The 27,802-nt window shown below is 35.9% G+C and overlaps 1 protein-coding gene across 2 annotated transcripts; it reads right to left on the bottom strand.

Annotated features, from left to right (window-relative positions):
* PRKAR1A (protein kinase cAMP-dependent type I regulatory subunit alpha) lies at positions 1-27,316 on the bottom strand. 2 transcript variants are annotated; one of them, XM_007482731.3, is made up of 11 exons: positions 26,374-27,316; positions 22,120-22,302; positions 15,270-15,452; positions 14,005-14,096; positions 13,032-13,093; positions 10,865-10,911; positions 10,248-10,406; positions 9,864-9,924; positions 7,209-7,330; positions 6,415-6,496; positions 1-5,599 (listed from the first exon to the last, which is right to left on the bottom strand). In XM_007482731.3, the coding sequence occupies exons 2-11, from the start codon at positions 22,291-22,293 to the stop codon at positions 5,427-5,429; spliced, it is 1,155 nt and encodes a 384-aa protein (XP_007482793.2). In that variant the 5' UTR covers positions 22,294-22,302; positions 26,374-27,316; the 3' UTR covers positions 1-5,426. The 2 variants fall into 2 exon arrangements, with proteins under 2 accessions (XP_007482793.2, XP_007482794.2); XM_007482732.3 differs by lacking the exon at positions 26,374-27,316 and adding an exon at positions 25,969-26,128.
* Between the last annotated feature and the right edge of the window lie 486 nt (positions 27,317-27,802).

Below are 27,802 nucleotides of genomic sequence, written 5' to 3' on the forward strand. Positions count from 1 at the left end.
TGCATTCCAAAGACACACTTTATCAGAAGCTTTGTTAGCAGAGGCAGAGATAACAACAGCTTTAGAGCTTTAAAGTTTGCAAGAGCATTACATACATTTAGCCTCACAACAACCCTGTGAGGTAGGATTAATATACAATAAGAATGTTCCTGGATGTCAGAAAAGGAAAAAGTACATTATTTTAGACAGTATTTAATGTCAGATATTCTAGAAGACAAAAATACATATGAGAGTCTTGGGATAAAGGGGGGAAAAGGGACATAACTAGGACACAAACCATATAGGGGCAAGTCTGCTAGAAGACTGATGGATCACATGTTCTACCAGCTCCCAGAAGTAGGCTTTCAGTAACCATTGCTGGGTTAGTCCCTGAAATCATACTCAGGGAGACTAACAGGGTGGGGAGGAACCACAAGAAATCCCTTCAGATCAAGGCCCCCCTCCCCCCAGCACCCTAATGATCTAAACCGGATTTATCTTCAGAGTCTGACACACCAGTAGGCATAGTGATTTCTCAAATATCCTTCTACTTGCTGCAGTCTAAACAAGGGACAGTCTCATTCCAGAAATAAAGACTTAAAATGCAACTGTTTAGCTGAAGGACCCCACTGGCATCTATCCTAAAAATGTCATTACTTGACAAATGAGACTAACAAAATATTTTCTTGTTCTGACAGATTACTAGAGGGAAGAACAAAATAATATCAAGTGTTTTTCCCATTTGGGCCCTGAAAAGCAGAGCCATAAGGGAAACACTCTGAAGACAAACATTTTGCAGGAAAGACCCAATTTTCCTAGGGTGAGCTGTTACCTTCAACTGCTTATGACCAAAACAAAGTGTTGAGAGGAGGAGGTCCTTTTCCTGCACACACAACTTAATAGAAGTCTGTCACAAGTCAATACTGCTTCATGCAAGGTTTCTTTTAATTTTTATTCTAGCCACATTATTTTAAAAACTTCATTTTCAGAATTAGACATTACTTTTCTACACAAGACTTCATACTTCGTTAGCCATTATTCCTATTTATCTCATTTGTATGTTGTAGGAAACAGGACAACCAGAGGGAATAGTAAAAAACAGGCATTGGCAAGGTTCACCTAAGGGGTCACACAGTGGTGGAACCTAAGACTAGCACAGCCCTATTCCAGTCTTAAAGTGAGTCACTTACAACTGCTAAAATTACACAAATACTTAAGAATTTGGCTAATTTTGAAGCACCAGAAGGCAAGCTGTTGCCTCCACAAAGAGAAGGTTAGGGCAGGAGAGGCAGGGCAATAACCTTAATAGCAAACATTTTGCTGCTTTCAGAAAGCAAAGGGATTCTCCCCCCCCCCCCTCCACCTTCCTGCATTCCCCTACTCCCCCAACCCTTTTATCTCTGGATTTTCACAAAATCTAATTAGGAGCACTAGAAGGTAGTCCAGGAAATTGTTGAGCTAAGAATTCAAATTTAGCTGTGCAGAGTACTGAACTCCTTTTTATTCATCATTGATATTCTAATTCCTAAACCCTTGCTGAAAAATATTTGAAGGGAAAGAGGTGGCTTTTCTGCCATTCTTAGTACTAACCTCTAATATTTTGAACTCCTGCTCAACTTCAGTGAACTTTAGGAACCAAAACAGTGATAAAAATAAAGTTATCCATCTAGTAGTAGGGTTTTGTTTTGTTTCCCACTTAGAAAGTTGTGTGTTCTACTAAAAATGCAGAGGCAAGGAACCATTTGGCAAAATGAATATAGTTGCATTTATCAGAGGTTTAGTTTTAGGGTAGGATAAGAATGAAATCAGAGATCTTAAATTAAAAAAAAAAATTTTTAGCCATGTGTGAACATCAAAGCTGATTACTATGGGAAATATACTGTGAAGTAGAAAGAATAAAGAAACCCCAATACCTCTTCTGATCCTCATATAGACTCCAACAGCTTTTATGATACAAAATCTAGAGGCATGTACTAAGGAGTTATCTAGACATGCATTCTTGTCTCACTTTAATTCATCTATAAATACAATGGGAAATTTCTTTTGGTCCAGACCTATGATTTCATTGGCATAGGTACAGGGAACTAATTCACCTTAGCAATATAAAAGGACAATTTATAGTCTTATAGACTTATTTCAGGACACACAGGCAATATATATATCAAAAGTGGACTTAAAACCCAGACCTTTCTGATTCTGAGGTTGCTCTCTATATTACATAATACTGGGAATAATGGGGAAAAAATAGCACTTTTAACTACGAATTTATAGCTTGGGATAAAAATGCTTATATTTTTAAAATTCAGTTTAAAATCACAAAACACATCAAGATAATTGTATCAACATGATGTTGATGAGAATTCAATTCAATAAATATTTACTGAGCTCCTACTATATGCAAGGCACCATGGGGGATACAAAAAGGAATAAGACACAGACACTGCCCTGGAAAAGAAAGACTCCAATCTGAGCTATCATTTTAGTGTTCTGCTTTGGCAAAGGGCACACACACCCAAGGAACTGCTGTTGAGTTGGATTCTCTTTTGGCTGTATCTATTTTGTCCATGGCCCCCAAAACAATACTGAATATGATTAAGCTGTTTGCCTTCGAAAGCAACATAAATGAAAAACTGCTTTTTTGACATTTTAATATATACTAGTTTTAAGTTCCATTACATGTGAGGATAGATAGATATATTTGCATGAACTAAATTGCTGTATATAATATTAGAAAGCTAGAGGCCTTCTGCCTATGGTCAGACATCTGAAGACTGACCAACTGGAAGCAAAGCTAGTATGAAGATAAGCAATATGTCAAGATTTACATCCAAAATAACATGCTGACTCAGGAACTATCAGTTCAGTCTTCATTTTCTATCAAGTCTTGGAAGAAAGCTCAAAGGTATTAAACCTTTTGCCTTCAGAGTGGGAAAAAATGTTTTTGTTCTGGAGGTTCCTTCTAGCTTTAAAATGCTACAATTTATGTAGTCTGTCCAAGACTGACCAGCACAGTACTTTTCTTGCAGCACATTTACCATCAAAATATATTTCAGATCCATTCTTTGGTTGACGAAAACTGACATGGGTCTCTCTTCTTAGTATATTAATAAACATAGCCCTACCCCTAATACACTTCTAAGTATAATTTCTGTTTAAGATTATTATTGAAAGGGGGAGGGAAAGATGATTATATTTAGCAATTTAAATCATTTTTATTTGCTTGATTTGCCATTAGGGCAATCTTTAACAAAGGCAATAGAAATATATTAGGATGTACAGTATACAGACTGATAGGTAACAATACAAAAATGGTCCACTGGTCATTTACTGGTTGCTTTCTAGAGCTATAGCTAAAGGGGGCTTTTAAAAAATGAGTTCTAAGGCCCTGAATGTTAGCTACAATAACTATGACAATTGTGGTTTCTCACACATAATTAAACCTCTCACAATGATAAAGCTAAAACTGATCAATGCTTAACCTTAAAATCTTTTAGGCAAAGGGTACAAATGAGAGTAAAAACAGTAAGTAAGTTAAAAGATTCAGCAGGGAAACTTAATTAGAATGAAAGCATTATTATATTTATCTAGATAGATATAGCTAAGTGTATATAGATCTATACAAATATATACTGGAAAGTGTGCATTTCTGTGGCATTCTAAACTTGTTTAGGAACATTCCTGACACATTAATAAGGATCAGGCTTTACAGTAAATAAGAAAAACTTAAGATACAGATAGAAAAATTTGTTAAATTGAAAAAAATACTCATACATGAAGGTAAGCACTAGAAACCCTTACACTACCTTCTGCTGAAAAACAGAAATATTTATACATGGTGACTTTTTACCTTCCCAAGGCTTGTGCCTTGGGAATAAATTTTACAACCAACAGTCTGAAAAACACTTAAATCTTGGAACAAAATACACTGTGACCAATGTAAATACCCAAGAAAAAACAGAAAGCATTATGAAAGCTCATTGCATAACATAAAAATGCTTGCTTCACTCCCAAGTTCAATTTTCTCTCAAAGATTACAATGAAAATAAAACCTTAAAATTGTTTACATTATGAAACTGTGGAATTTAGTTTTAAAAAATATCATTGACAGAGTAATGTAACAAAAAGCTGGTAAATACTGAAATATATTAAAGACTCAGAAAGGTTTTACTTACACTTCATAGAATGTCATAGATTATTAGGCTGAATGAGAAAGGAAGCCTGATATGGCATTTTACATAAACTTAAAACACACACATACCCCCTCAACCCAGCATAATTTCTGGTTAACATAAAAGAAAAAAATTAAATTATATGCACTTTTATGGGACAGAAAAAGGTACCTGACACCACACTTGATCCATCTCACAATTCCCACATTAGCCATAGCACCTCCATATTCCATGAGGACAGATTCTTCCACATGTATATACTCCCAACTAAGCCTATTTCTTGGAATCAGGCAGAAAAGCTTATACAGAAGTCAAATGAAGGACATGCAAGAAGCAAAAGCTACAAAGTGAGAAGAATGTCCATCTCAAATTCTTTCACTCGGTCCAATGCCTGACATTTAGTATTTGGCACTAATTGGGTAAATGGAGTACTCGCTTTATAATTTGTGAATCACTAGACAAATTTAGTTGAACATTAGTCCAGTCTTTGCTTCTAAGTTTTGGAATCAGGCTGAAAAGCAGCTAATGACAGCTGGAAACAGTCAAGCAGAGAAGCTTTCTTTAAAATAAGGGAAGTTATATCAGTAGCTAGTGGTGAATAGAAGCAGGCAATTTAGCAGGACCAAAAAGTCTGGAAATTTTTAACAAGAAACCAAACATATTAAGTCATCTGAAAACCAGCAGACAGTGGGCACATTTCCTGCTACTTCTAAACTACTATTTGACTATAAGCAAATGTCTCTCCATTGTACCGAGAATTAGAGTACTCATGCATTTTTAAACTTTAGAGAAGCTCGGTAAGGAGTTTTTTTTTTTCTTTTTAAACAAAAAAGTCAGATTATGACCAGTCTAAAAATACGTTTACAATAATTGGAAAAGTATGTTTCTTTTTTTTTTTATTTTTCCACTGTTATATTCTTACTCTATGGCAATTCATTTGGTGCTGGGATCTGCCCTCACCAAAAAGCATGGCACTCACTGCCAAAAGCTGGACACTAACACTGCACAAAGAGAAGCAGTAACAGCAAAGTCTCCATATAACTATTTATTAAACTGGACACAGCACTTCAACTAATGCTCCAAATTAAAATGGTGCAATGAAAGCAATTCTTTTCTTTCCTTCTTTTATATATATATATATGTGTGTGTGTGTGTATGTGTATACATACATATATATGTATATAAACAGACAGGAAGCGACAATGCCAATGACCAATGTAGTACTGCAAATGAGGGAAAGGATTGGTGAGGCATAAGCTCAAGCAAGGGAGCCAAATTTCAGACAGATAGTGACACAAAGCTGTTGTACTGCTGGATGTTGCGTTTGAGGATGTCTGAGCAAGGGCCGAGGACACGTTCAAAGCGAGGTCGGTCTAATTTAACACATTTCAAGGGGCCACGAGCAACCACTGTGGCAGCTCGTGGACGATTCATCAGCAGTGCAATTTCACCTGAAATGAAGAAAAAAAATAGTTTAAAAAGATTAAAAAAGATAGCAAGCTGGGTAAACACTTTGAACACAAATACTCCTAGGCCAGTTCCTAAAACGAAGTCTAGGAACTGTTTTTTAAAAAAATATTATAACTGCATTTCAATATAATTGGTTTCTTATGCAAACCTCACATATTTTATGTATTTAAAAATATTATTCTGAGAAAAGTTCCATGATAAGAACTCCTATGCTAGATTACTAATAAACTAGGAATAGGGATTGAATTTATGATTCCATTGCTCTAGGGAACTTCCAGTGAGGAACTTTCTCTAAAAACTCAAGTCAGAATCTTCTCTGCAATTTTTAGTGTTGAGAGTTGCCTATAGTGAGAGGTTAAGTGGCCTGCTCTAAGTCACACAGCTACAAACTGTCTACAGCCATATTTGAACTTAGGTCTTCCTTACTCCAGGTCTAAAAGTCCATCTAGCTGCCAATGAACATATTTCAACCATTCATTAACAGGAGCAGAGCTGCCAAAGAACATTATTTCAACCATTCATTAATCTAAGCAGTAAAAGGGGGGAACAAAAGAAACTGGCCAAAGGAAATAACTCAGTATCAGACAAGTGAATTGCAGTTGTTGTTTATGTAACTTGTTTACCAAAGTGGACTTGAACAAGAACCCTCAAGTCTTGTGCTGCTTTCCTAAAACTCAAAAAAAAAAATTCTGTAGCAAAAGCTGCTCCTCTTGGAGGCATAAGAGAAGGAAACTTCCAAGTTAACAGCTTCTCATGGAAAAGTGAAATACAGATAAAATATGAACTAATCACATACCAAAATAATCAGAGGGCCCCAATCTTCCTACTTCAACAAATTCTTCATTCTCCGATCTACGCTGTAGAACAGCAGCTGAACCCTACAAAAAACCAGCACAACAAATTTTATCAAGATTTCAAGTGACAAAATTTTATCCATCCTGTGCAATTTCAGCATCTCAGCAAAATGAATTCTTTGAGGATTTCAAATCTACTAGTTTTTAATGTGAGAAAATCATGAGTGTTTCTGATGATATAACAGGTGTCTTTGCTGCCCTCTCATGGTATTCCTTCCAGCAGCCTATAACAGAGCTAATGATCTAGGGTTTCTAAAGTCCCGCTGGATGTGTTATGTTCCTTTTCTTCACAACTTCATAAATATATAAATGAAGTCTTCTAGAAAATATCCTGAAATCCATTTATTTATACATAATAACTTTCCACACAAACAGATCTAATATATACAATAGCACTCAGTGTATTCATTACTTTATTCATCAAATATGTTCAATGATAGAGCTCCGTTTAGGCTAGCATACCAATAATTAATCTGGGTGAATCCTAGAGCTTGGCTCTTACACTTCACTATCTAGGGAATGCCCTGATTGTATTTCTGTCCCAGCAGCTGAACTCATCTCATCGAAAGATTTTAGCCAAGGTACCAGAATAGACCAGCAGGTTATCTTCAGGACTTAAACTCAATAAATGCCAATGGTTCAAATTTCACATGTATTATTTTCCTTATCTAAGTATTTTTAAATGTACCTAAATTTAGATTTCTTTTCCTGACCTTTTTAAGTAATCTTTACTCACCTCTAGGATAATGAAGAACTCATCTCCTGGTTCTCCTTGCACTACAATCTTCTGTCCATCTTCAAACTGAACAGGTTCCAATGCATCAGCTACTGTGAGACGCTCCCATTTGTCCAGAGACTCTGGAAGACAAAATAAAAAATTATTAATCAAAAAATCAATCAAAAAATATTAATTGGTGATGTCCATCCTTCCACTCCCATAATAGTAGGAATATATGAAATCAACCAATCACATCCAAATAATATTCTAGTTGATGTTTCATTAAAACTAGTAGTTCAAATGCTATTATTTCTCATGTCAAAAAAATATCCTCAATCCTCAATCAATCCTTAAAATATCCTCAAGCCTTTAACTCCTCGCTTCAGAAACTTACTAGCTACATCTATTCAATTAAAAGCAACTGTTCAATACAACTGTCAGGGATCACACAAATAAGCATTGGATCCAAAAATACTAGTGTCATTAATAATTATTTCAAAGATTCATTATAAAACATCAATTACATAAAATTTGACCCAAATTTTGCCAATCCCCCTGTAAAGAATTGCTTCCAACAACTCTTTTCATATGCATATAGCTTAAATACATAGCTTAGACTCATACCTATGTGCTTCTCTTTCACTAAATTTGCTTTAGTCTAAATTTCAATATATCTTAATAGCAGTTGAAATGTCAACTAATCTTCTTAAATGGTAAAAGTATTGAAATAAATAGTCTACTGTATTTGGAACCCTTAATAAAATACCACCAATGAGACAGACACAAAAAAAATGAAAAAAAAATTTAACTGCAATCAAGAATAACTGTAAAACACTTAACCTCAAAAAAGGGAAAAGTCCCAAAAGACAATTAAACCAGTTCAGTCACTGCTGTTTGGGGAAGGAGAGTTTAGGTTTTTTGGTCATCTTTCTGATTTGCAGAAATAGCAATTTAAAATGTCACCAGGATTCTCCCAAAACCTACCACAAACTACCTCCCTAGAGTCTTTAATTCTCGATAATAAGTTTGTCACATCTGCTGCCATACTGTATCAAGAGTTCAAAGTCCTTCTAAATTTCTCAGTATTAATCTCTGACTTACAATCTTCCTCTCCACTCCATCCTGGGCATCCTCAAAGCATCAAAATCTATGCTGACTCCTTTGCCATTTTTTTAATGCCTCATCCATTTTCATCATTTCTCAAAACGGTGCCACATCCAATATTAACTTTTAAATTCTACCACAACTACAACTTCCTATCACACTAAACAATCATTCTCCTTACTATGACTTTCAATACCTTGAAATATCCACATTATCTTTGTCTATTTTCCCCATTGTGATTTCCCTTGTCTACATAACCAGCCTTGAGCCAAGTTTCACTTTAATGTTTCACTAGGTACTAGCATAGAATTCTCAAACCTCCTTGACGTTCTGCTCTTCTGGACCTTCAAAAATTCATTCCTAAATAATTCCCAAGAGCTAAATTCTTCACTTCTACTCTAGAAGTCTTTAAGAATCAGGAATGGAAGAAATCGAACTGAATTTACCCACTAAACCTTGGATATATAAACAATCCTGCTGCTGCTAAGTGACTGTTCTACTCTATGCTTATTGACTATAATTTCTCACATCTGTTCCATACCCTTTCTTGCTCTATCCCCCCCCTTCTAATCAACTTCAGTCTCCAACATTTACAGATGATCTACCTTCCTGAGAAGACAGAAGCCTTTAGCTCTGAGTCCCCTATTTGTTTCCTCCATCTCTCAAAACTTCAACTTTACTTTCTCCACCTTGTAATACCAGAAGAGACATCCCTATTTTAATCCTTTTACCTGAGCCATTCATCCCATTTCCTATCTTTACCAGTACTTTCAACCTGCAATCAACTTCTCTTATGTACTTTTAATCACTCCCTCTACTGACTTCTCATTATCTATAAAAATACTTAGGTCTCCCTTATCCCCAAAAAGCCTCCCTTTGTTCCTACAACCTTATCAGGATATGGCCCATCTCACTTCTGTCAGTGCTAAACTTTTTGAAAATACCATCTACACTTCATGTCTCACATTCTATTCATCATCCATTGTCTTCTCAACACACTGCAATATAGTTTTCAACCTTCTAGGGATAATTACTGTATCAAAGGTAGTCAATGACTTCCTAGTTAGGAAACCTTCTCACATATATCCTCCTTTTTTTTTTTTAAAGCTTTTAACATTGTTGTGCAACCCTTCCAATTACATACACTCCCAGGTTTTCTCTCTGTTCCTTTACTGGCTATCATGGGGATCTCTGAAGGGTCTTGTCTTGGACCTTTTTCTTCTTTACATTCTTTTCTTTGGCAAGTTCCATAAAGAAATTGACTACATCTCATTCAAATTCTGAATTTCCTCCAGAGCCCAGGCACAGTTTTCTGAACATAATTTTGTTTAAACGAATGTTTGCTGGAAAAAAAAAAAACTGGTACACTAAAGTTACTAACTTCTAAGTAAAACAGAGATATCAGGTAGAAATTCCACACAGCAATGATCAGTAAAGGGATGTTTATATAAAGCATTCAAGATGAAAGTGCCAATTACAATTATGGTAACAGCAAATGTTTTTATACTCTTATACTTTACACCAAAGTATCATTAAAATAATTTCAATATTCATAGTTCACCAACTCACCTAAAATAGATACTTTGCTAAGGAATTCTTCATACATCTTCCGTTTTCTCAATGTACTTCCCTGCAAAAGGAAAGAGAAATTCAAATTCAATACAAATGTTTAATTACTACTCAAGATTGAAAAAACATTTTTTTAATGAAACTTTATTTAGGGGAAGTCATTAAATTGTTTTGAAAATGGTTGAATATTAAATAGTCTTTGCTAAGGCTTCTTGGAAACATCTAGGTAACTACAAAGATCTCCTATATACAGCTCTATAAATGAGTGGCAGTGAATAGAAATAGACAAGACTTAAGCTAACAAACAGAAATTGCAACAGGAAGTTTCCTAGCACCACCATGTGGTGAAAATGAAGTAAACAAGAATTCAAGCCAATCTCTTACCATAAGGATTCTTCTATAGCTGTCTCGATCAATGCCCCATAATTTCACATTTGTCTTAGCTTTGACAGTTGCTGCTCTGGGTGTTCCATAAATCAAGGCAAGTTCTCCAAAGCTCCCTCCTTCTCCAACACTGGTTGCCCATTCATTGTTGACATAGACCTAAAAAGCCAAAGAATTGTTTCTCCACCAATTAGCTTTCTTGAAAAGTTTGAGATCCTGTACTTTTGTTTCAAGATATCAACCCAAAATGTTTAAAATCAGAGCAAAGAAACCCATATTTATAGATTACCTAAGTATTTGTTATATATTAGTATTTATTTATCTAATAAGGGCCCTCTACAGAGGTGGGAAGGAAGATAAACAAAATTAACATGAACCACTATCTTAACTACAAAAAGAGAAAAAACAAACACCTCCACCCAATTCTAAAAAAACTTGCCTAATTCAAACTATTAAAAAAAAAAAGAACTACGAATATCAGTTTTACTGACTTCTGAGACAAAAAGAACAAAATATTTATTTTTTGGTCATTAGCAAATACCATTTTCTATTGCCTAAAGTCAGTGAAATAATATATTTGTGACTTAAAAATTGATCAAAATATTTTTATATCTTACATCCATCTCTCCTTGATCAATCACATAGAAGTTATCACCTTCGTCACCTTAAAAAGAAAAGACTGTATTAAAACCATTTCAGACATAGGTATATTTATGAAATATTTATATGTCAACAAAAAACATTTCATGATGGGGACAACAATGTCAAATGCCAGAAAAGTCCTAAAGTGGCACAGATTGTCTTTTTTCTTGACCTTTACAACATGTGACACTATTGATCACTCACCTCCTTCTGGATAGTCTCTTTTTTCATCTGTTGTTCTATTTATCTGATGGCTACTTCTCAGGCTTTTTTGCAGGGCCATTCTTGATTGCCCTTCCTTTGCAATCTAATCCACAGTTGTGCACAGAGCCCCCTTTTCTTTTCTATGCTCTGTGACCTCATTAGATCCCATGAGCTCAATTAGTGTCTCTGCATAGATCATCCCCAGATGTACATATCTAGCCCAGTCCCTATAGAGACTCTTACCTCACATTACCCCACTGCCTATTGGACATTTTAAACTCCATGTCCCAAAGGTTTTGCTATACTTTAACATGCCCACAGCAGAATTTATTCCTCTCCACCCCTCTAAACCCATCATTCCCTCTTATTTGTCATGGACACTGTCATCTTTCTATTCACTTGGGATTAAAAGTCCCAAATGATTATCAAATTCCTTACTTTCTCTCACCCTCCATATCCAATCAGGGGTCAAGTGACTTATTGATTTTACCTCTATAATGTCTTCATATTCATTCTCTTTTCTTCACTTGTATGGCCATGATCAGATCCTTCCCCTAGACTACTGCAGTATTGATAACCAAAAGAGCTAATGCCATTTTGGATAGCATTAAGAGACACAGAGATTCCAGGAATAGAGCACTCACTGACTAAACTACTCAGACCTCACTGGAAGTATTGTTTGGTCTTGGCATCATTGTTTAAGCTGGAGAGTGTACAGGAGGGACAACCAGGATGTTAAAGGTCCTTGAGTCCATTTCATATGAGAACCAGGTCAAGAGAAAATCTGGGTTTAGGTGGGGAGATGAAGAAGGATTAGGCTTGTTCTGTTTGCCCCAAAGAATAGATTCAGGAATGATATGTGGAAGTTGCAAAGAAGGTAATGTAGTTCTTGTCATAGAAAATCTTCCTAATAATAAGAGCAGTCCAAAAGTAAAATGAGCTGACATAAGCAGTGCTGGGTTCCATTTTCTTAAGAGTTCTTGAAGAAGAGACTGGGCAGATGTTACAGTAGGAGATTCCATTTCATATGGCCTGGACTAAATAAGGTCCCTTCCAACCTTCAAATTCTATGCTTCTATGGTTCTGTTTGTTCTTTAAAATACTTCCCAAACCAGCCCAAACTATATTTCTAGCTATCATTGTACATTAATCCTCTGAAATCCCGCCAAAGTGGCCTCTTGTTCATTCTTCACACAAAGCATTATATATTCTACGTTTATTATGTATGTATTTATAATATGCACATCTCCCTCTAAAAAACATGAAGTCCTTGAGAGAAGTGTTTAATCTTTATTTTTTTTTCTGTAGCACCTTACAAAGTATGATAGAATAACCATCTCATTTTCTATGACTTGTGATTAATCATGCCTATAAACTCTAGTGGCCCCTTATTTTCCCTAGAATCAAATAGAAATTCTTTTGACATTTGAGGATTTTCACAATCTAGCCTCAATTTACTTTTCCAGGTTTATTATATATCATTATGCTTCATGTACGAAAGTTAAACCAAATTGGCCCACTTGGTGTTCTTCACAAAACATCTCATCTATATGTATCATATGCCAGCCAGTAAAGCACTCTCTATGCCTCTTAACCTAATTTCCCTCAAAATTTAACACAAATGCCAACCTCATAGACTTGCCCCTACAATCACACTGCCCTCAAATTACCTTGTATTTATCTTTTATATATTTTGTGTATAGACACACAATACACATCAACCTCCAAAAGAATATAAAAATGTAAGGTTCTTGAGGGCAGAGACTATTTTTGTCTCTGTACCATTAGACAGAGTAGGTACTTAAATGTTTGCTGGTTAATCAAATGGGAAAATCAGTAAAAACAGGAGAAGGAAGTAGAATAGTAAAGACTAAGAAAAAAGAACTAGTTATTTTCTTCTGAATTAAAAAAATTTTTTTTAGAAATGTCAGTCCTTACCTTGTTGAATTACAGTCTCTCCAGCAATAAAGGAAGCTGGGAACATAGCATCAAAAATATCACTGCAAAGGAGAGGAGGATTTATTATTATGTTATATTTCAAAATATGCTTCTGAGATGATATGCAAATATAAATTTTATTGGATTTTTTAGCCTGGATTGCCATCAAAGGAACAAAAGTTCTATCTAACATTAACATTTGTCCCCTTTCTTAAGATCCTAACTCCAAAAAATAAGTATGGGGACAGGTAGGTGGCTCAGTGAATAGGGCACCAGGCCTGGAGATAAAAGGTCCTGGGTTGAAATCTGGCCTCAGATACTTTCTAGCTGCATGGTCCCAGGTTAAGTCACTTAACCCCAAATGCCTGGTCCTTACTACTCTTCCTCTGCCTTGGAACCAATAGGAGATATGGGTTTAAATAATAATAATAATGGCAATGCACCAAGAGAAATGGCAAAATCATTATCACCCCAAGAAAAAAAACCTACCTGACCATCCCTCCCCTACAACCATCTCAAGAGGGATAATCTATTCAACAATGCAAGGAGTTTGAGGGCAGAAGTGACTTCACTGAGTAACTAAAAAATGCCTTATTTTATAACAAGCTTAGTCCTCAGATATCATCTATTCCTTCTTTGACTATCAGGACTAGGGCTATCTGCTCTGCTGCCAAAGACTCCTACAAACCTATCCACGTCAATTTCATCTTTTCACTGGTTGGTTCTCTCTATCTTACTTTTCCTTATCCTTCCATTTTGTTCTCTGGAATTTCATTTCTATTGCTAATAAACTGCCTTTCATGTTAAAAAATTGTACTCCCTGTTCCAAAATTTTGTATTTACTTGTATTATACATGTTGCTTTCCCCCAACAGAAAGTATGCTCCTTATAATGCCTGAATTATAGTAGGTATTTATTAATGCTTATTATTTCGAACTGAATACTAAAACTGCAAGGTAAAACCAAAATCTACCTTCTCTCATTGTCATCAAGATGTGAAAACAGTACATTCTTCTCAATGGCTTTAGCTAAAGCAGCCATAGTCTTGTAATCTTTTGGAATAACCTAGGGGGAAAAAAAATAAAGATCTAGTGTCACAATTGTTAAGAAAAAAAAAAAAGCAAATTATACATGTTTGTAATCTCTTTTCCAATTTAATGACCTAACTTATGAACACTGAAACTCTACTCTTTCAAGCATCTACTATGAAAGATTTATAGCAATTGTGATTCTCATAGCAAATAAAAAGTACTGATTAATTCATTTAATACCCAGTAAGACTGGATTCCAGTTTAAATTTAAGAAATGAAACAATTTGTCCAAGAATATTCTGTAGTAGAAGAGTCTCTTTTCTACATCCTGACCATTAGCCAGAAATGTTTGAAATTTGGTAAATCCATAAAATGCCTAAAGAACATGCTTCAACCTAGTTGATGAAGGCTAGTTACATTCAGAAAGTTGGCAAATCTAACAGTGCTGATAGTTAGGGATCTTTGGCCAAGGAAGAGTTCCTTTAAAAAAGTAAATGTGGTACAGTTTGAACAGGGAGAATAAGATGACCTGGCTAAAGGAAAGGAAGTTGGAAGGTTAAGAAGAAAGCCTTTTACTACCTGTATCATTCTGAAAGTCACTTACCCCTTCTAGGCCTCAGTGTCCCCAACTGCAAAATGAGGTTAAACTAGATGACCTCTAAAATGCTTTCTAGCTTGATGATCCTAACCTAAAAAAACAGAGGCATTATCTGCTTTCTTCTTCTGTGACACAATATGCTTTGGAGTAGGAAAAGACTCAAATTCCAAGTGTAACCAGTGGCTTAAAAATATTAATGGGTTATATAAGAGAGCTTTTATTAGCAGTTTGTAGAACATCTGATGACAAGATGTCACAAAGGAATAATACAATTTAGAGGGTATAGTAAACTTTGAAAATTTCTGCTTAACTAAAGTAGATTATTCACTTGTCAACAATCATGAAATGATTATTATTTGAGCCTTGAGAACATTCCTCAAAATTTTAAGTGCACTTTCTGAAATATGAATCATTTTCCATATGTATTTATACATAGAACATATAAAGTCTTACTGGGCTCACAAAAGGTTATTTCACTGGTCTTAGGGCCAGTTTGGGAAGGGGGCCATTGATATTTCCTAACTTCTTATCTGTCCTTGATTACAAGGTCTAAAATAAGCTAGGCTTCATCTTTTGGATGGCTTAGCACATAAACTGGAGCAGAATTACCTTTCTAACATATGATGCAGCATCTTCCTCAGTGTACACCTCTGCACTGATAGCACCCCTTCGTCTCCGACCCTTAACCACTGGGTTGGGAGGTGGAGGAGAAATTTCTTCTTCCCTTGTTTCAGCCAGGATAACTGCTTTCTGCACCGGCAGAGCCAAAGCCTGGAGCTGTTTTGATTCCTCCTGGAGGAAAAAAAGAGAAAGATATAAAGAGAAATGTTCAGAGCACATGATCATTCACTATAGAAAACTAATATTTTATTTAAATCATCCTATTTTTTCTCTATTATTTTTTTTCCTTTAATTCAGCCCTGGCCTCTTCTCTCCATACCCTAGAAGGCATCATCCAACAAAGTATATATAATATCTTTTGTGTTTATATTTCTCAGTACATTCTCTAGAGATAACTTCACAAGTTATTCTTCAAATATTAAATCTATAGCTGTATATAATGTTCTCTTGGTTCTCTTCATTATCTCATGCAATTCAATTTTTTTAAAACTTATCTACTCAGCGTTTCTTACAGCACAGTAGTGTTCATCACAATCATATGCTACAATTTGTTTGACAATTCCTCAATTAATGGATGTCCCTTCGATTTCCAGTTCTTTGCCACCACAAAGAGAATTGCTATAAATAGTTTAAAACATACAGACTCTTTCCTTTTTCCCTGATTTCCTTGGGAAATAGACGCAATTAAATTGCTGGTCTACGGATATACATGATTTTATAGCTCTCTAGGTATAATTCCAAATTGATCTCCAGAATGACTGGATCAGATCATAGTACCAGGAGGGGATATATGAGATTTCCTAATTTGCTAATCTGTCCTTGGTCCCAAAGTCTGAAAGAAAATACACTCTATCCTTTGAGTGGCCTTGTACATAAAAAGGAACAGAAAATAAAAACAGAAGGTGGATATGACTTTGTTTACACTGAAATGGACATTTATTCTAAAATGGCATTATTCTTCATCAAGAGATGGGAAAATGAAGCCTTCTCTTCTTTCCTCCAACATTGTCCATGATTTTACATTAAACAACACAAGAGAAAACACAAACCAGAGACATTCTTCCAAGATTCACTACTCTTTGGGCCTAGCCCATTCAACCAGACATGAAACTACCCAACATATTATCACTGAGTTCACATTTATCCATCTTGTCCACAGGAATAGCAGAAGACATTCCTAATGTTTCATAAAATCTATCTCTAGCATTCCTCCCATCTACCAATCTAGTAATCTTGACCCCCCTACCAAAAAAAAAAGGTAATGATGATAGTATGGCATGATCCACCTGTTTTTCATGAAGCTCTATCTATAATCACAGATTCCTCTTCTACATGTTCATAAACCATCCCTTTAGTAATACAACTGAGAAATTTCCCCAAAATTGTAGCCAAGTTCAGTGGTCAATAGTTTTGCAGATGCCACTGTCTTTCCTTTTTGAAAACCAATATTAGCACTCCTCCAGTCCTGTAGTACCTCTCCAGTTGCCTATAATTGCTCAAAGATCTCTGATAATGGCTAAGAAATATGTGCTAGAATTTTTTTAGTATGCTAAAATGTAATTTATCTAAGCCAGAGATCATTAAGGGCAGCCAAGTGTCTGTCCTTTGTCTCCTTTTTTATCCTAAGAATTAATTCCCTATTTTCAACTTTTTGTTTAGTACTTTCCAATCTAAAGATCAATCTCCTTGTCAGAAGAAATAGAAGAGAAATATCTGCCTTCTCTCCATGTGGCATCACCATGCCATCCATCCCAAATAGCAGTACAATCTCATAGCTGATCCTCATTTCCCCAATAATGCTATAAGGAAAAAACAAAAGACTTTTGTTTATCCTTAGATTGTTTTGCTAGCCTCAGCTCATTCTGAGATTCTGACAGCAGGCTAGTAGAGATCAGTTGCTTCCTTTTGTATTTGTTTTTCTATTATCTATCTTTACTTCCATCTTCTGCATGTTTTATCTCGATCCCTACATATCTTTAGTGGTCTCAAAAAAAATTCCACCTTTTTTCTCATTAGAACTGTTTCTGTCTTTAGAATCTCATTGATATGAAACTGAAATAATTATAATGACCAAAGTTGGCTACAGAAAATTTGAGAAAAATATACCTCCCTTCTTCAGCAGTAAATATAAAGTACCTTGGAAGCAGAATATTTTATATACTATCAAGCAATCTCTTAAGTTTTTTCAAAATTTTTTAAAATCTTTTTTCAGTCTTTGTTCTAAGTTTTTGATATGCTGGGTGGAAAGAAGGGTTATGGGGGTTATTATCTAAAACAAAAATATTTTTCTTTTTTTTTTAATTTTGCTTTTAGTTACATTTAAATTTTATGTTGAAAGCTTACATATTGGCTGATCTGACTTGTCAAATGGGATTTTAGGTCAGAAATTCTTTTCAATCCTTTCTGGGAGCCCTGAAATCAGTCTCTCCCAAATCTAGGATAAGCAACATACTAGACATTAGCTTTTCTATAGTTCTTGATCATAAACTCTAAAATAGGTCCCTAGTATTTCCCCTGTAACATCTAAGTTTTCCTTAATGTCAGATAAAAATCATTCTGGATTTTCCCCCTCATTGGTTCCATCTTTCCAAAAAATCAAATTATCATTTAAACAAACCAAGAAACTCTCTGCTGCTCTACTTTTAGCAGAGATAAAGCTGCTATCAATGAATATATAACAAAGTGAGGGATAGAGGAATCAAAAGTAATCTCAACATTCCAATCACAGGGAAAGAGAGTAAATTGTGGTACCAAACAGCAGTAGTAAAAGTTAGAAGTAACAGATTAAAAATAAACTTAGACATGTTGAACTAAGGAATCATCTGTAAAAAGACAGCAAGTGGAAATCACAAAAATGAATGAAACTAACAAGAGTTAGAATATTGAGAAAGCCAAAGTCAAAAATGAACTTGACATTTTTTATGAGTATAATTATGCCAATACTAAAAACCAAGTAAGCTAGAGATCAACAATTTTAAAGATACTGTTTTAGAGAACCTATAACGACTAATAGATTTCACTAGAGTGTAAGTTAAAATGCAGTCATTTGTTATTTCAATGAAATACTAATTATAATCAGTCTATGAAAGACTATTCAAACCCGATTTGGATGAAATGTCTGGAGCCTTTTATTTTAATAAAGGCATAACAAATAACAATATGACCTACAGAAGCTAATATATTAATTTTTTTTAAACCTTTACCCTTCCATAGCTTCCAAGACAGAAGAGCAGTAAGGACTAGGCAACTGTGGTTAAGTGACTTATCCAGGGTCACACAGCTAAAAGTCCACCTACCTGCCCCAATTAAATCAATTCTTCAAAAAACAAATCAAAAAAACACTTTTACTTTTTCTTGCTTCCCACCTCAGTTTAGCAACACCGTATCAAATTGTGCTATATCCCAGTTTCTTCCTTTCTCCTCCTCTACTACAGCATTCTGTAGCAAAAGTTCTTAATCTTTTTGTGTGTATGTCATACACTCCTTTGGCAATCTGAAGAAGCCATGAACCACTTAATAGAATGTTTGACGCCTATAATCATCAAATGCTAATTTCAGTTAGAGGTGTGTGAAAATAAAGATGTAATTTTTTCCCATCCAAGTTTATAGACCCTTTGAAGCATATCCATGGACTCCAGATCCTTAATCTATAGGCATATTCTTATACTTGGACACAAAAAAAAAATCAATTTCATAACTACTAGAGAGGGGAAAAGATTATTAGATATTTGTTCTGAAAAACACTTTGAGGATTTTAGTGAACTGCAAAGCTCGAAGAGTCAGAAGTATAAAGTGGCAGCCAAATCCTGGATTGCATTAAGAGGCACAGAGGTTCCAATAGAAAAGTAGTAATCCCAATGCACTCTATCCTAGTCAGACATCACCAGAAAATTATGCTCAATTCTAGTACCACAGGTGAAGAAAGACATTTAGAGGAAGGCAACTGTGGTGGTGAGGAGCTTTGATTCCATTTCATATGAAGATTACCTGAAAGGAAGAAGAAAAGACTTGGGGATAGAAGAGTAGGAGATGAAAGACATCTTCAAGTATATGAAGGGCTGACATGTAGAGGAGAAAATAAATTCATTTTATTTGGCACCAAAGGTCAGACACAGAAGTTACAAAGAAACTTATTTGGGCTTCATGTCAAAAAAAAAAATTTCCCAACAACTAGTGCTGTCCCAAGGGAAATAGGCTGCCTTGAGAAAAAGTGAGTTCCACTTCCTTAAAGGTCTTCAAACTGGATGATGACCATATGAGTAGGTAAAAATTGGAGATTAGTCTGATAATTGATAATTACTTTATTATTGGATTAGATTCTCAATGAAGTTTCCTTACTCTTAAATTTTGTGATTCTTACAACCCGAGATCTTTTCTCAGACAAATTTGGTTCTTACCATTCCTCCTCTCCATCTTGTACTTATAAAAGTAACTTTTTTTCATAACTTGGCATTTATGTCTGTAGAATATCAATCATATTAGGTTCATCCCAGCATTCTAGCTTAAGGAGCTTAGACCCTGTGAATCACTAACATCAGTTACCTCCCCCCCACCCCCATCAGTATTGTGTCATCTGCAGATATGATGAGCATACATTCTGCCTTCATCCAAGTCACTAATAAAAATGTTAAACCTCATATAGCCAACCATAATTACATGGGGTAATTCCACTGGAGTCCTCCTACCAAGTTAACAATGAATAATTAACAAGTGCTATTTCAGTCAAGATATCAAACCACAAATAAATCTATTATTTAGTCCAGATCTTTCCATATTCTTGAAAAATCTGGCCAAATTATTGCCCCAGAATTCCACTTACCCATTAGTTTAATAACTCTGTCAAAAAAAAAGAAAATGAGGTTAGTCTGGCATGACCTGTTCTTGATGAAATCAAACTGGCTCTCTTTGAAATCACATCTCTTTATAGATGCTTAGCAACCAACCCATTAATGACCTATTCTATAATTTTCTCAGAAATAAAGGTCAAGCTCACTGAACTACCATTTCCAAACTGTTCTCTTTCCTTTTTGTGAAAACTGAGGTTAACATATGCCATTCTCCAATCAGTCTATCTTCTGATATTTCAGGATCTTTCATATGCCATTGGAAGTGGGTTAGTCATGTTTCAATACCTACGTAGCTAGTCTCTCTAGGCCTGGTGACTTTAATCATCCAAGGAAACTAGGTGCTATCTATCTCTCTTGATTATCAATTCCCTGAAAGTATATTTTGTCTTGCCATTTCCAGTACAAAGGTCATTATCCTTGAAAAGAAAACACAAGCAAAGTAAGAATAGAGCAGCTCTGCTTCATTTTCAATTATCATTCTGTCCTTCCCCAAGAAAAGCTCCGTCCTTTTTTTGTCTCAATATAGCTTTTACAAAAAATGTTGTTGCCCTTTGTTCTCCTTGCTAATCTCAGCTCATTCTGCACTTTTAACAAGTGACAGTATTTTTACAAAATTGCTCCATCCTTTGTCTCAGAGAACATACAGAACAGAAGATTTAAGTGATTTGACCATGGTCACATAACTAGTATGTTTCACAGCAAGATGTGAATTCCTGTACTGATTCCAAAGCCAGTCCACTACCTACTACATAATATTGTTCCTCTAAGTAGATACTACCTTCACCTAGTTTTATTTTTACTTTTCTTAAGTTTTTTAAAATTATTTATGGCTTATAACCAAACTCCAACTCAAAATTTTAATGTGGTTCCTTATCTAAATTTTCTGTCTATCCAAAGAAGCAACTGGAATGGTTCTAGAACAAGAATTTTACCTTGGATTCATAAAATTTCATTTTTTTAATCCTTTAATAATTATATCTTAGCATAATTTTCCCTTTGTAATGGTAGGTATTTTATTTTATTTTTAGGAATCTAAAAACATTCTAAGAAGGGAACCAAGGCATCTCCAAAGCACTAAAGGGGTCCATAAAACAAAAAAGGTTAAGAAGCCCTTTTCTAGAGAAATGATTTGGTCAAACAGTCTCACCACTTTAAACAAGTCATTCAGGACATACATGTACATGAGATCTAATTTTGTTTCATTCATCAGTCCTTTAGAAGAAAATGAATTTAAGATTTATCAATACAGAAGAAAATATTTAATATAGAAACTTGCTCCACAAGAGTCACAGAACAAACATAAATATTTCAGCTTAAAAAAAAAAAAGGTAGCAGATATCCCTAGATTACTTTTTGAAAAAGGAAACTTGGATTAATTTTCTTTGCATCCAAAGGTCCAAAAGACTTGATCATTAAAAAAAAAAGTGAAAACTGGTCATCCTCTAATTGAATTAACCCCCTTTAGACTGAGTAATCCAAATTCATCACATATAAAAACAAATTATACAATTACAGAATTTTAATAATTCAGACATAGGCTAGGGTAAAATGCATATGAATACTAATCATAAGAGAAAGGGAGCTATTGAGTTAACTATATTTCTATAACTAGAATATATAAAACCGTATAAACAAAATTTTGTGGGGAATAGTTAAGCTACTTAAGAAAAATACCATTCTCAAGAACTTCTGCTATACCTATTATATATATATATATACATATATATATATAAACTATATAATTAGCTAAATGTGTAACATACCCATTTCTTAATGCAGACAAGAGGAATTGTCCTTTCAGATGCTTTATTAGTCTAGTTTATACAATACAAAAATGATAAAACTAAACTGTATTTTAAAATTCATTTACTTTGGACTTTTCACTGACAAAAACTTCCTTGTTATTTGATAAAAATTTTTAAGATTGATTAGCAAATAAACAGCAACCATTTGAACCTCATTTTTCCCTTCCCACATTTTTTATTTTTTACCTTCTCCAGTCTCTCAAAGTATTCCCTAAGGAATGCCATGGGTCTGTCAGGTCGAACAGTACAGAGCTGTACAATGGAATCTTTAAGGAGTGCCTGGATGTTATGCTTCTGGACATAGAGCTCACACTCCCGGAGGCTCCGCTCCTCCTCACTGCTGGTGCCGCTGGTTGCCATTATTTTTGGCTAAAAGAAAAATGTATATATTTATTTGCATAAACTATTTAGAGAGAGAAAACTGAAACTGAGCTTCTATTCTGCTCAATATCTTAAGCAAATATTTAAAAGACAAGGCACAATTACATATTTCTGATTTTAATGCTGCTTCATAGTGACTGAATCCTGTCTTAGGAACTAGACTCGTTTGTTTGATTTTCCCCTCTCCTACCAGAAGAACAGGAAAGGAGAAGGGAATTAAAAGTTGTAGCTAAACAATATTCTTCCATTAAGAAACAAGTCTGGTTCCTAAGACAAGATTTGGTACCATGAACAGTTAAGAGATATGGATCTAGAATTTGTCAGCATCTGCTCCTCAGATTGCTGAAAAATTAAACCTTTGAGGGAGTTTCAATGAATTTATTTCATCATGATAATATGAGCTATTGTACCTTATATAAAGCAAACAGGAGTATTACAAGAGTAAGAGTCTAAATATCTAATATTCCTAATATATACTCCTATATAGTTAAAGAGTTTTACAAGTATTAGAGTACACTAGTACTTGGCTCACTACTTGTCATGGCATTTTTTTAAGAAATCACAAAAAGAAAGAAAGAAAAAAAGAGTATGATTTGAAAACATCTTATTTCAGCTGCTTACAATATCAGTTTTTATAAATAATCCTGACTGATAATTGGATTTTCTTCAGTAACAGAGTCTGAGCAAAATTTTTCTTATTCACAAGACTATAGATTTTAGAGCAAGAAAGAAATTTCAAAGATTATCATTTAGCAGTTCTCAAACGTTTTGGTCTTGGGAACCTTTTACATTTTATTTTCCAAAACAAAACAAAAATCAAAAGTGGCATTTTATATATTTTTAAATTTTTCTTTAATGTCTAGATTAATAAAAGATAACTAGATTCCCATCTGTGCTTCTGCATTAAAGTTATTGTTCTGATTAAAATATATAAAGAAAATCTGACCCCACAGATACATAACTGGAAAAGAGAGGAGCATTTCAATATTTTATGAAAATTGTTTTGTCCGTACAGGACTTTTGAAAGGGTCTCATGGACTCTTAGAATACATGGACCATGCTTTGAGAATTACTGACATATAGCTTAATCCCCCCCCCCTTTTTTTTAAGCCCTTACCTTCCGTCTTGGAGTCAATACTGTGTATTGGCTCCAAGGCAGAAGAGTGGTAAGGGCTAGGCAATGGGGGTCAAGTGACTTGCCCAGGGTCACACAGCTAGGAAGTGGCTGAGGCAGGATTTGAACCTAGGACCTCCCGTCTCTAGGCCTGGTTCTCAATCCACTGAGCTACCCAGCTGCCCCCTTAATCCCTTTTTTACAAATGAGGAAATTGAGGGCAAAAGAGTTAACTTGCCCAATGTGATACAAGAAGTGACAAAGGGAGGATTCAAATGGAATTTTTCTGGTACTCTTTCCATTTATACTACTCTACCTAAAAATTTTAATTATTCTAAAAATAAGTTCCCATTAAATTAGTATATGCAATCTTATAATATCATATGCCTTCAAGTTTATATGTTTTCAAAGATACATTTGAAAGTTTTCAAAACAGGCTCAAATTACTTTAATATAGAAATGAGATGGATAAAAATATAAAACTGACAATGTCTGAAACAGTAATTGATCAACTTTTTAAAAACTTGAAAGTTAAAGTATTTTTTTCAATTAGATACGAAAAACTAAAGCATCATAACTACATTTTCAAATGTCACACCTCCCTATTACAAAAGATATAATAGGAAAAATTTATCCATTAAGCTTGAACCATGTCTCTCCTAACCCTTGAACTAAAAATGGAAATGCAACTAAAGTTAATATTAAAAAACCAATGCTTTTCCAATAAAATTATATTATAAATGCCTCCTAAAACTGAGTCAAGACTGGTTTAAATTAATGGGAAAAACACCCTGACTCAAGAGATTTTAAGAATCCCTAACTTCCTTTGTTTTAAAAATCTCCATGATAAAAATCAATAATAAGTACTCTAATTAATAAAAAAAAAAAATTAGCGATTTTATGATAGTCCACAAATTAAGAGCCTCTAAAAGCACTTTGCTGATGCGGATAAACATGGATCCCTACCACTGGAAAAAAAAAAAGACATAACATCTACTTAAGATTGCACTGCAATCCATGTTCCAGATTGTTCAACAATATGAAATAAGACTTAACCACAATAGTGTCATTAAGTTTTTAAAACACAGGATGATAAATTTAAACATAAAAGGGACCTCTGAGGTGATCAAGGCCAAGACTTTTGTAGATAGAGAAAACAAGTCCCCAATAACAAATCAAGAACCCTAATAAAAGGTCACACTAAAAAGTAGGCAGCAGCCTGAGGAAGTAGGAGTACATTGTTTCACTAAAAATAATTATTTTGTAACCAATACACAAAAGCTACATTATAACCATTGTGGATTTTATAATTTTTCCTATATAGACCTAATTGTGCTTTTGTTGTTACATCTCCAAATTTACTTAAATTATTCTCAAAAGGAAAAACTACAGTCCTAATTATGGATCAAGAGATTTTCAAAACTTTCCTAAAGCATAAGACACTGCCATGTATTGGTTTGCTACTATTTACCACCTTTCAATTAGAGACTAAAAAGAATTCTTAAGTTACAATTTATCCTGACTATGCATAGCTAGAGAGTTGAGACTTGCAAGCTGGGTCATTTATCAATTCATCAGTTTGGATTTTTGGTTTGGTTTGGTTGTTTTGAGAGATCGCAGAGAACTGCCATTTATTTCATTTATGCCCACAGGAAATTCCATATAAGAAATAAAAAAGGGAGGTCAAATCCCCTGCCTGTGGTAGCTGGCAGGCAACAGTAGAGGGAAAGAGAATGAGGGAAGAGGAGGAGAGAGGGAAAGAACCAGAGAGAAATGTGTAAAAATCTGGTTTAGAGGTAGATGAAGAACAACAAAAGAAAATTCAGAAAGAAAAGGGGTTTAATGGAGGGGAGGGGCAGAGAGCAGATAGTGACAAGTTAAAAACAAAATCCAGAGATGGGAGTTTTAGGAACAGAAAGGGAAAAGACTAGTTTAGAAAATAGAATAAAATAACAAATAATAAAACATGTCTATAACAACAATAATAGTAATGATAAAAGCTAGCATTTACAAAGCGCTTTAAGGTTTGCTTGCAAAGCACTTCTTAACGAATATCTCGCTTTAACCTCACAATCACCGTGGAAGGTAGGTGTTCTTATGTGCATAACATTTTAGAAGTTTGTAGACCGTTTTATATATTTTATTTTACTGGAACATATTCGGATGCTTCTCTTTCGGTGACGGAAGGAAGGGGAAGAGAATCGCTGGAATGCGAAAAAAGGGGGCTGCTCCAGGTTGGGGGGTGCAAGAGGGGGATCGCGCTAGCGAGGCCGAAGGGAGGGGGCAATCTGAGAGGGAATTGAAGGTGAATGCTTCTCAAAGGGGTGGGGATAGCTACAGAAACCGCAGCATGGGCGGGGGAGGGGAGAGCAGAGGCCTCGGAGGTTTGGACGGGGAGGGGGAGGGGAAAGAAGTGCTGGGTGCGGCTCTTTCTCAGAGAGCTCCCCAAGGCGCCATCTTGGATCCGTTCAGTCGCAACAAACGGATTAGCACGGTAGCGAAGCGCGACCGAGGCCGGACCTCAGACGCGCTCCACTTACCGATATGCTGGCAACCGCAACCTCAGGGTCCTGAGGACTGCCAGCAGGCTCAGGGCCAGGGTCAACCCGTTTTGCGTCTCCCCCCTCCACCTCGGCGGCTTTCTGGTGATCTCGGCTCCTCGAAGGCCCCCCCACCGGAAACGAACCAACCACGACCAATCAGCGTTCGATTACTGACGTCAATGGGCCTCGGTCTGGTCAAGGTGGTTGCCTTGGCAACCTTAAAGGGAAAACTACCGCCCCTCCCCCTCGCCCCTCTCTTTCGAACCTCAACTCCCCCGCCCACTCCCAGGACCCTTCTTTTCTGCACTCCTTTATCCGATTCTGTAGCCCTCCCTCATTCCTTCCCTCTCTTTCCTCCCTTCCCTTCTTTTTCTGTTCTTTCTCGATCCCCGACTCACTCACCTGCTTGTCCACAATTTTTCGTCTTTTGGCTCTCCTTTCTTCCTTTCTCTGCCTCTCTCTTTCTCTGTATCTATACCTCTCTTTCTCTCGGTCTCTCTTTTCCTTTTTGTCTCGGTTTAGACGCTCCTGTGTGTCTAGACCGTCTCAGTCTAAACTGTCTGCCTTGGGTCTCCTTTTTTCTCCCTGTCTCTCTCTTTTTCTTTCCGTCCGTCTCTGTCCCCTCGAGCTCCTCCTCTTCTCGTCGATCAGGCGCCTCCTGTCGCTTCTGCTGCACCCGCTTCCTTCTCTTCCTCTCCTCTCCACTCCTCCGCCTCTTTTGACTAGTCTGTCTTCTCTCCCCCTTGCAAAGCCCCAGACAGTCTCACGTGGGCGGAGTGGCGGGGGCTGGGAGGCGCCTCTGCAGCTGCGCCCTCTTCTCTGCAGACCCTGCAGGGGGCGGGGCTGAGAAGGGGTGGCTGGGTCCGGGAAGGTTTCGTGCTGTTACTAAGGCCCAGGCGGATGCTTAAGGACTGCGGCTACTGCGGCTGTGGATGCGGCAAAGCTCTGCTGCCATGGCAATCGCTGCAGTGTCTGGCAGCTTGTCCCAACCTCGCGGCTCCCCACCCAGAGGCTCTTGGCAATGCAGGATGTGTGTGATAGGCTAGGTTTTTTTTTTCCTCTGCAACTAAGACATCATCTATTCCAGTTCCATCGTTTTTCAGAAGAGGAAACCGAGTTCCAATAAAGAGAGGGCACTGACTCTCCTTTCCTAGGGACTAAGAAGCATAATCGTTGTTCCATCTCAGGGACTCTGGGAATCAGGATTCCAATATAGGTGATGTGACTCCAAACTTGGTTCTCTCCTCTGATACCTCATTGCCTCACCTTTTTGTCTTAGCCCGTTTTGCTCTTGAAATAAAACATGTTTAGGGCTTGGAGGTGATACACAAAAGAGAACTACTTGCTCTTGTGTTCTAGATGAAAATCAATCAACCTGGGGTCTGTGGACCCATTAGAGCAGCCATGAATTGGTGAGCCAAAGTTATAAAGGAAATGAGACAAGGAAAAATCAGGCTCCAAAATGTTAAAGAATAAACATAATAGCTTCTAGCATTTATATGTTACTGTAAAGCATATTATGTCATTTCATTGTACTGTTTATAGAAAAGCCAGTCAGTCTCCTCTTAGGCACAAAAGTAGGAAGAACAGAAGAAAAAAAATCTTAAAAAAAAAAAGCTATCTGCAGAAGTCTCAAAATCCTAGAAATTCAATTATTTTAAAAACACATCATCTAATCATCTCAGACAACTCCATGTTGAAATATCCCTCCAAGCCTGGTTGCAAAACTATAATGGTGGGGGAAGAAGACAAGGATAAATTCAAGGATAAAATGATTCCTTTGATCACTTCCTAGGAAGTTGTCTCTAACCGATCTGATTTCGACTTTGGG

This window comes from Monodelphis domestica, chromosome 2, assembly GCF_027887165.1.
Source record: "Monodelphis domestica isolate mMonDom1 chromosome 2, mMonDom1.pri, whole genome shotgun sequence".
NCBI lineage: Eukaryota > Metazoa > Chordata > Mammalia > Didelphimorphia > Didelphidae > Monodelphis > Monodelphis domestica.

Excerpts from the sequence above, each read along its gene's own strand:
- PRKAR1A (XM_007482731.3), bottom strand. The coding sequence starts at position 22,293 with ATGGCAACCAGCGGCACCAGCAGTGAGGAGGAGCGGAGCCTCCGGGAG. Across the intron at positions 10,912-13,031 it reads AGAGACTGTAATTCAACAAG|GTGACGAAGGTGATAACTTC; the intron begins GTAAGGACTGAC and ends TTTCTTTTTAAG. Across the intron at positions 10,407-10,864 it reads TTGATCAAGGAGAGATGGAT|GTCTATGTCAACAATGAATG; the intron begins GTAAGATATAAA and ends TTGGCTTTTTAG.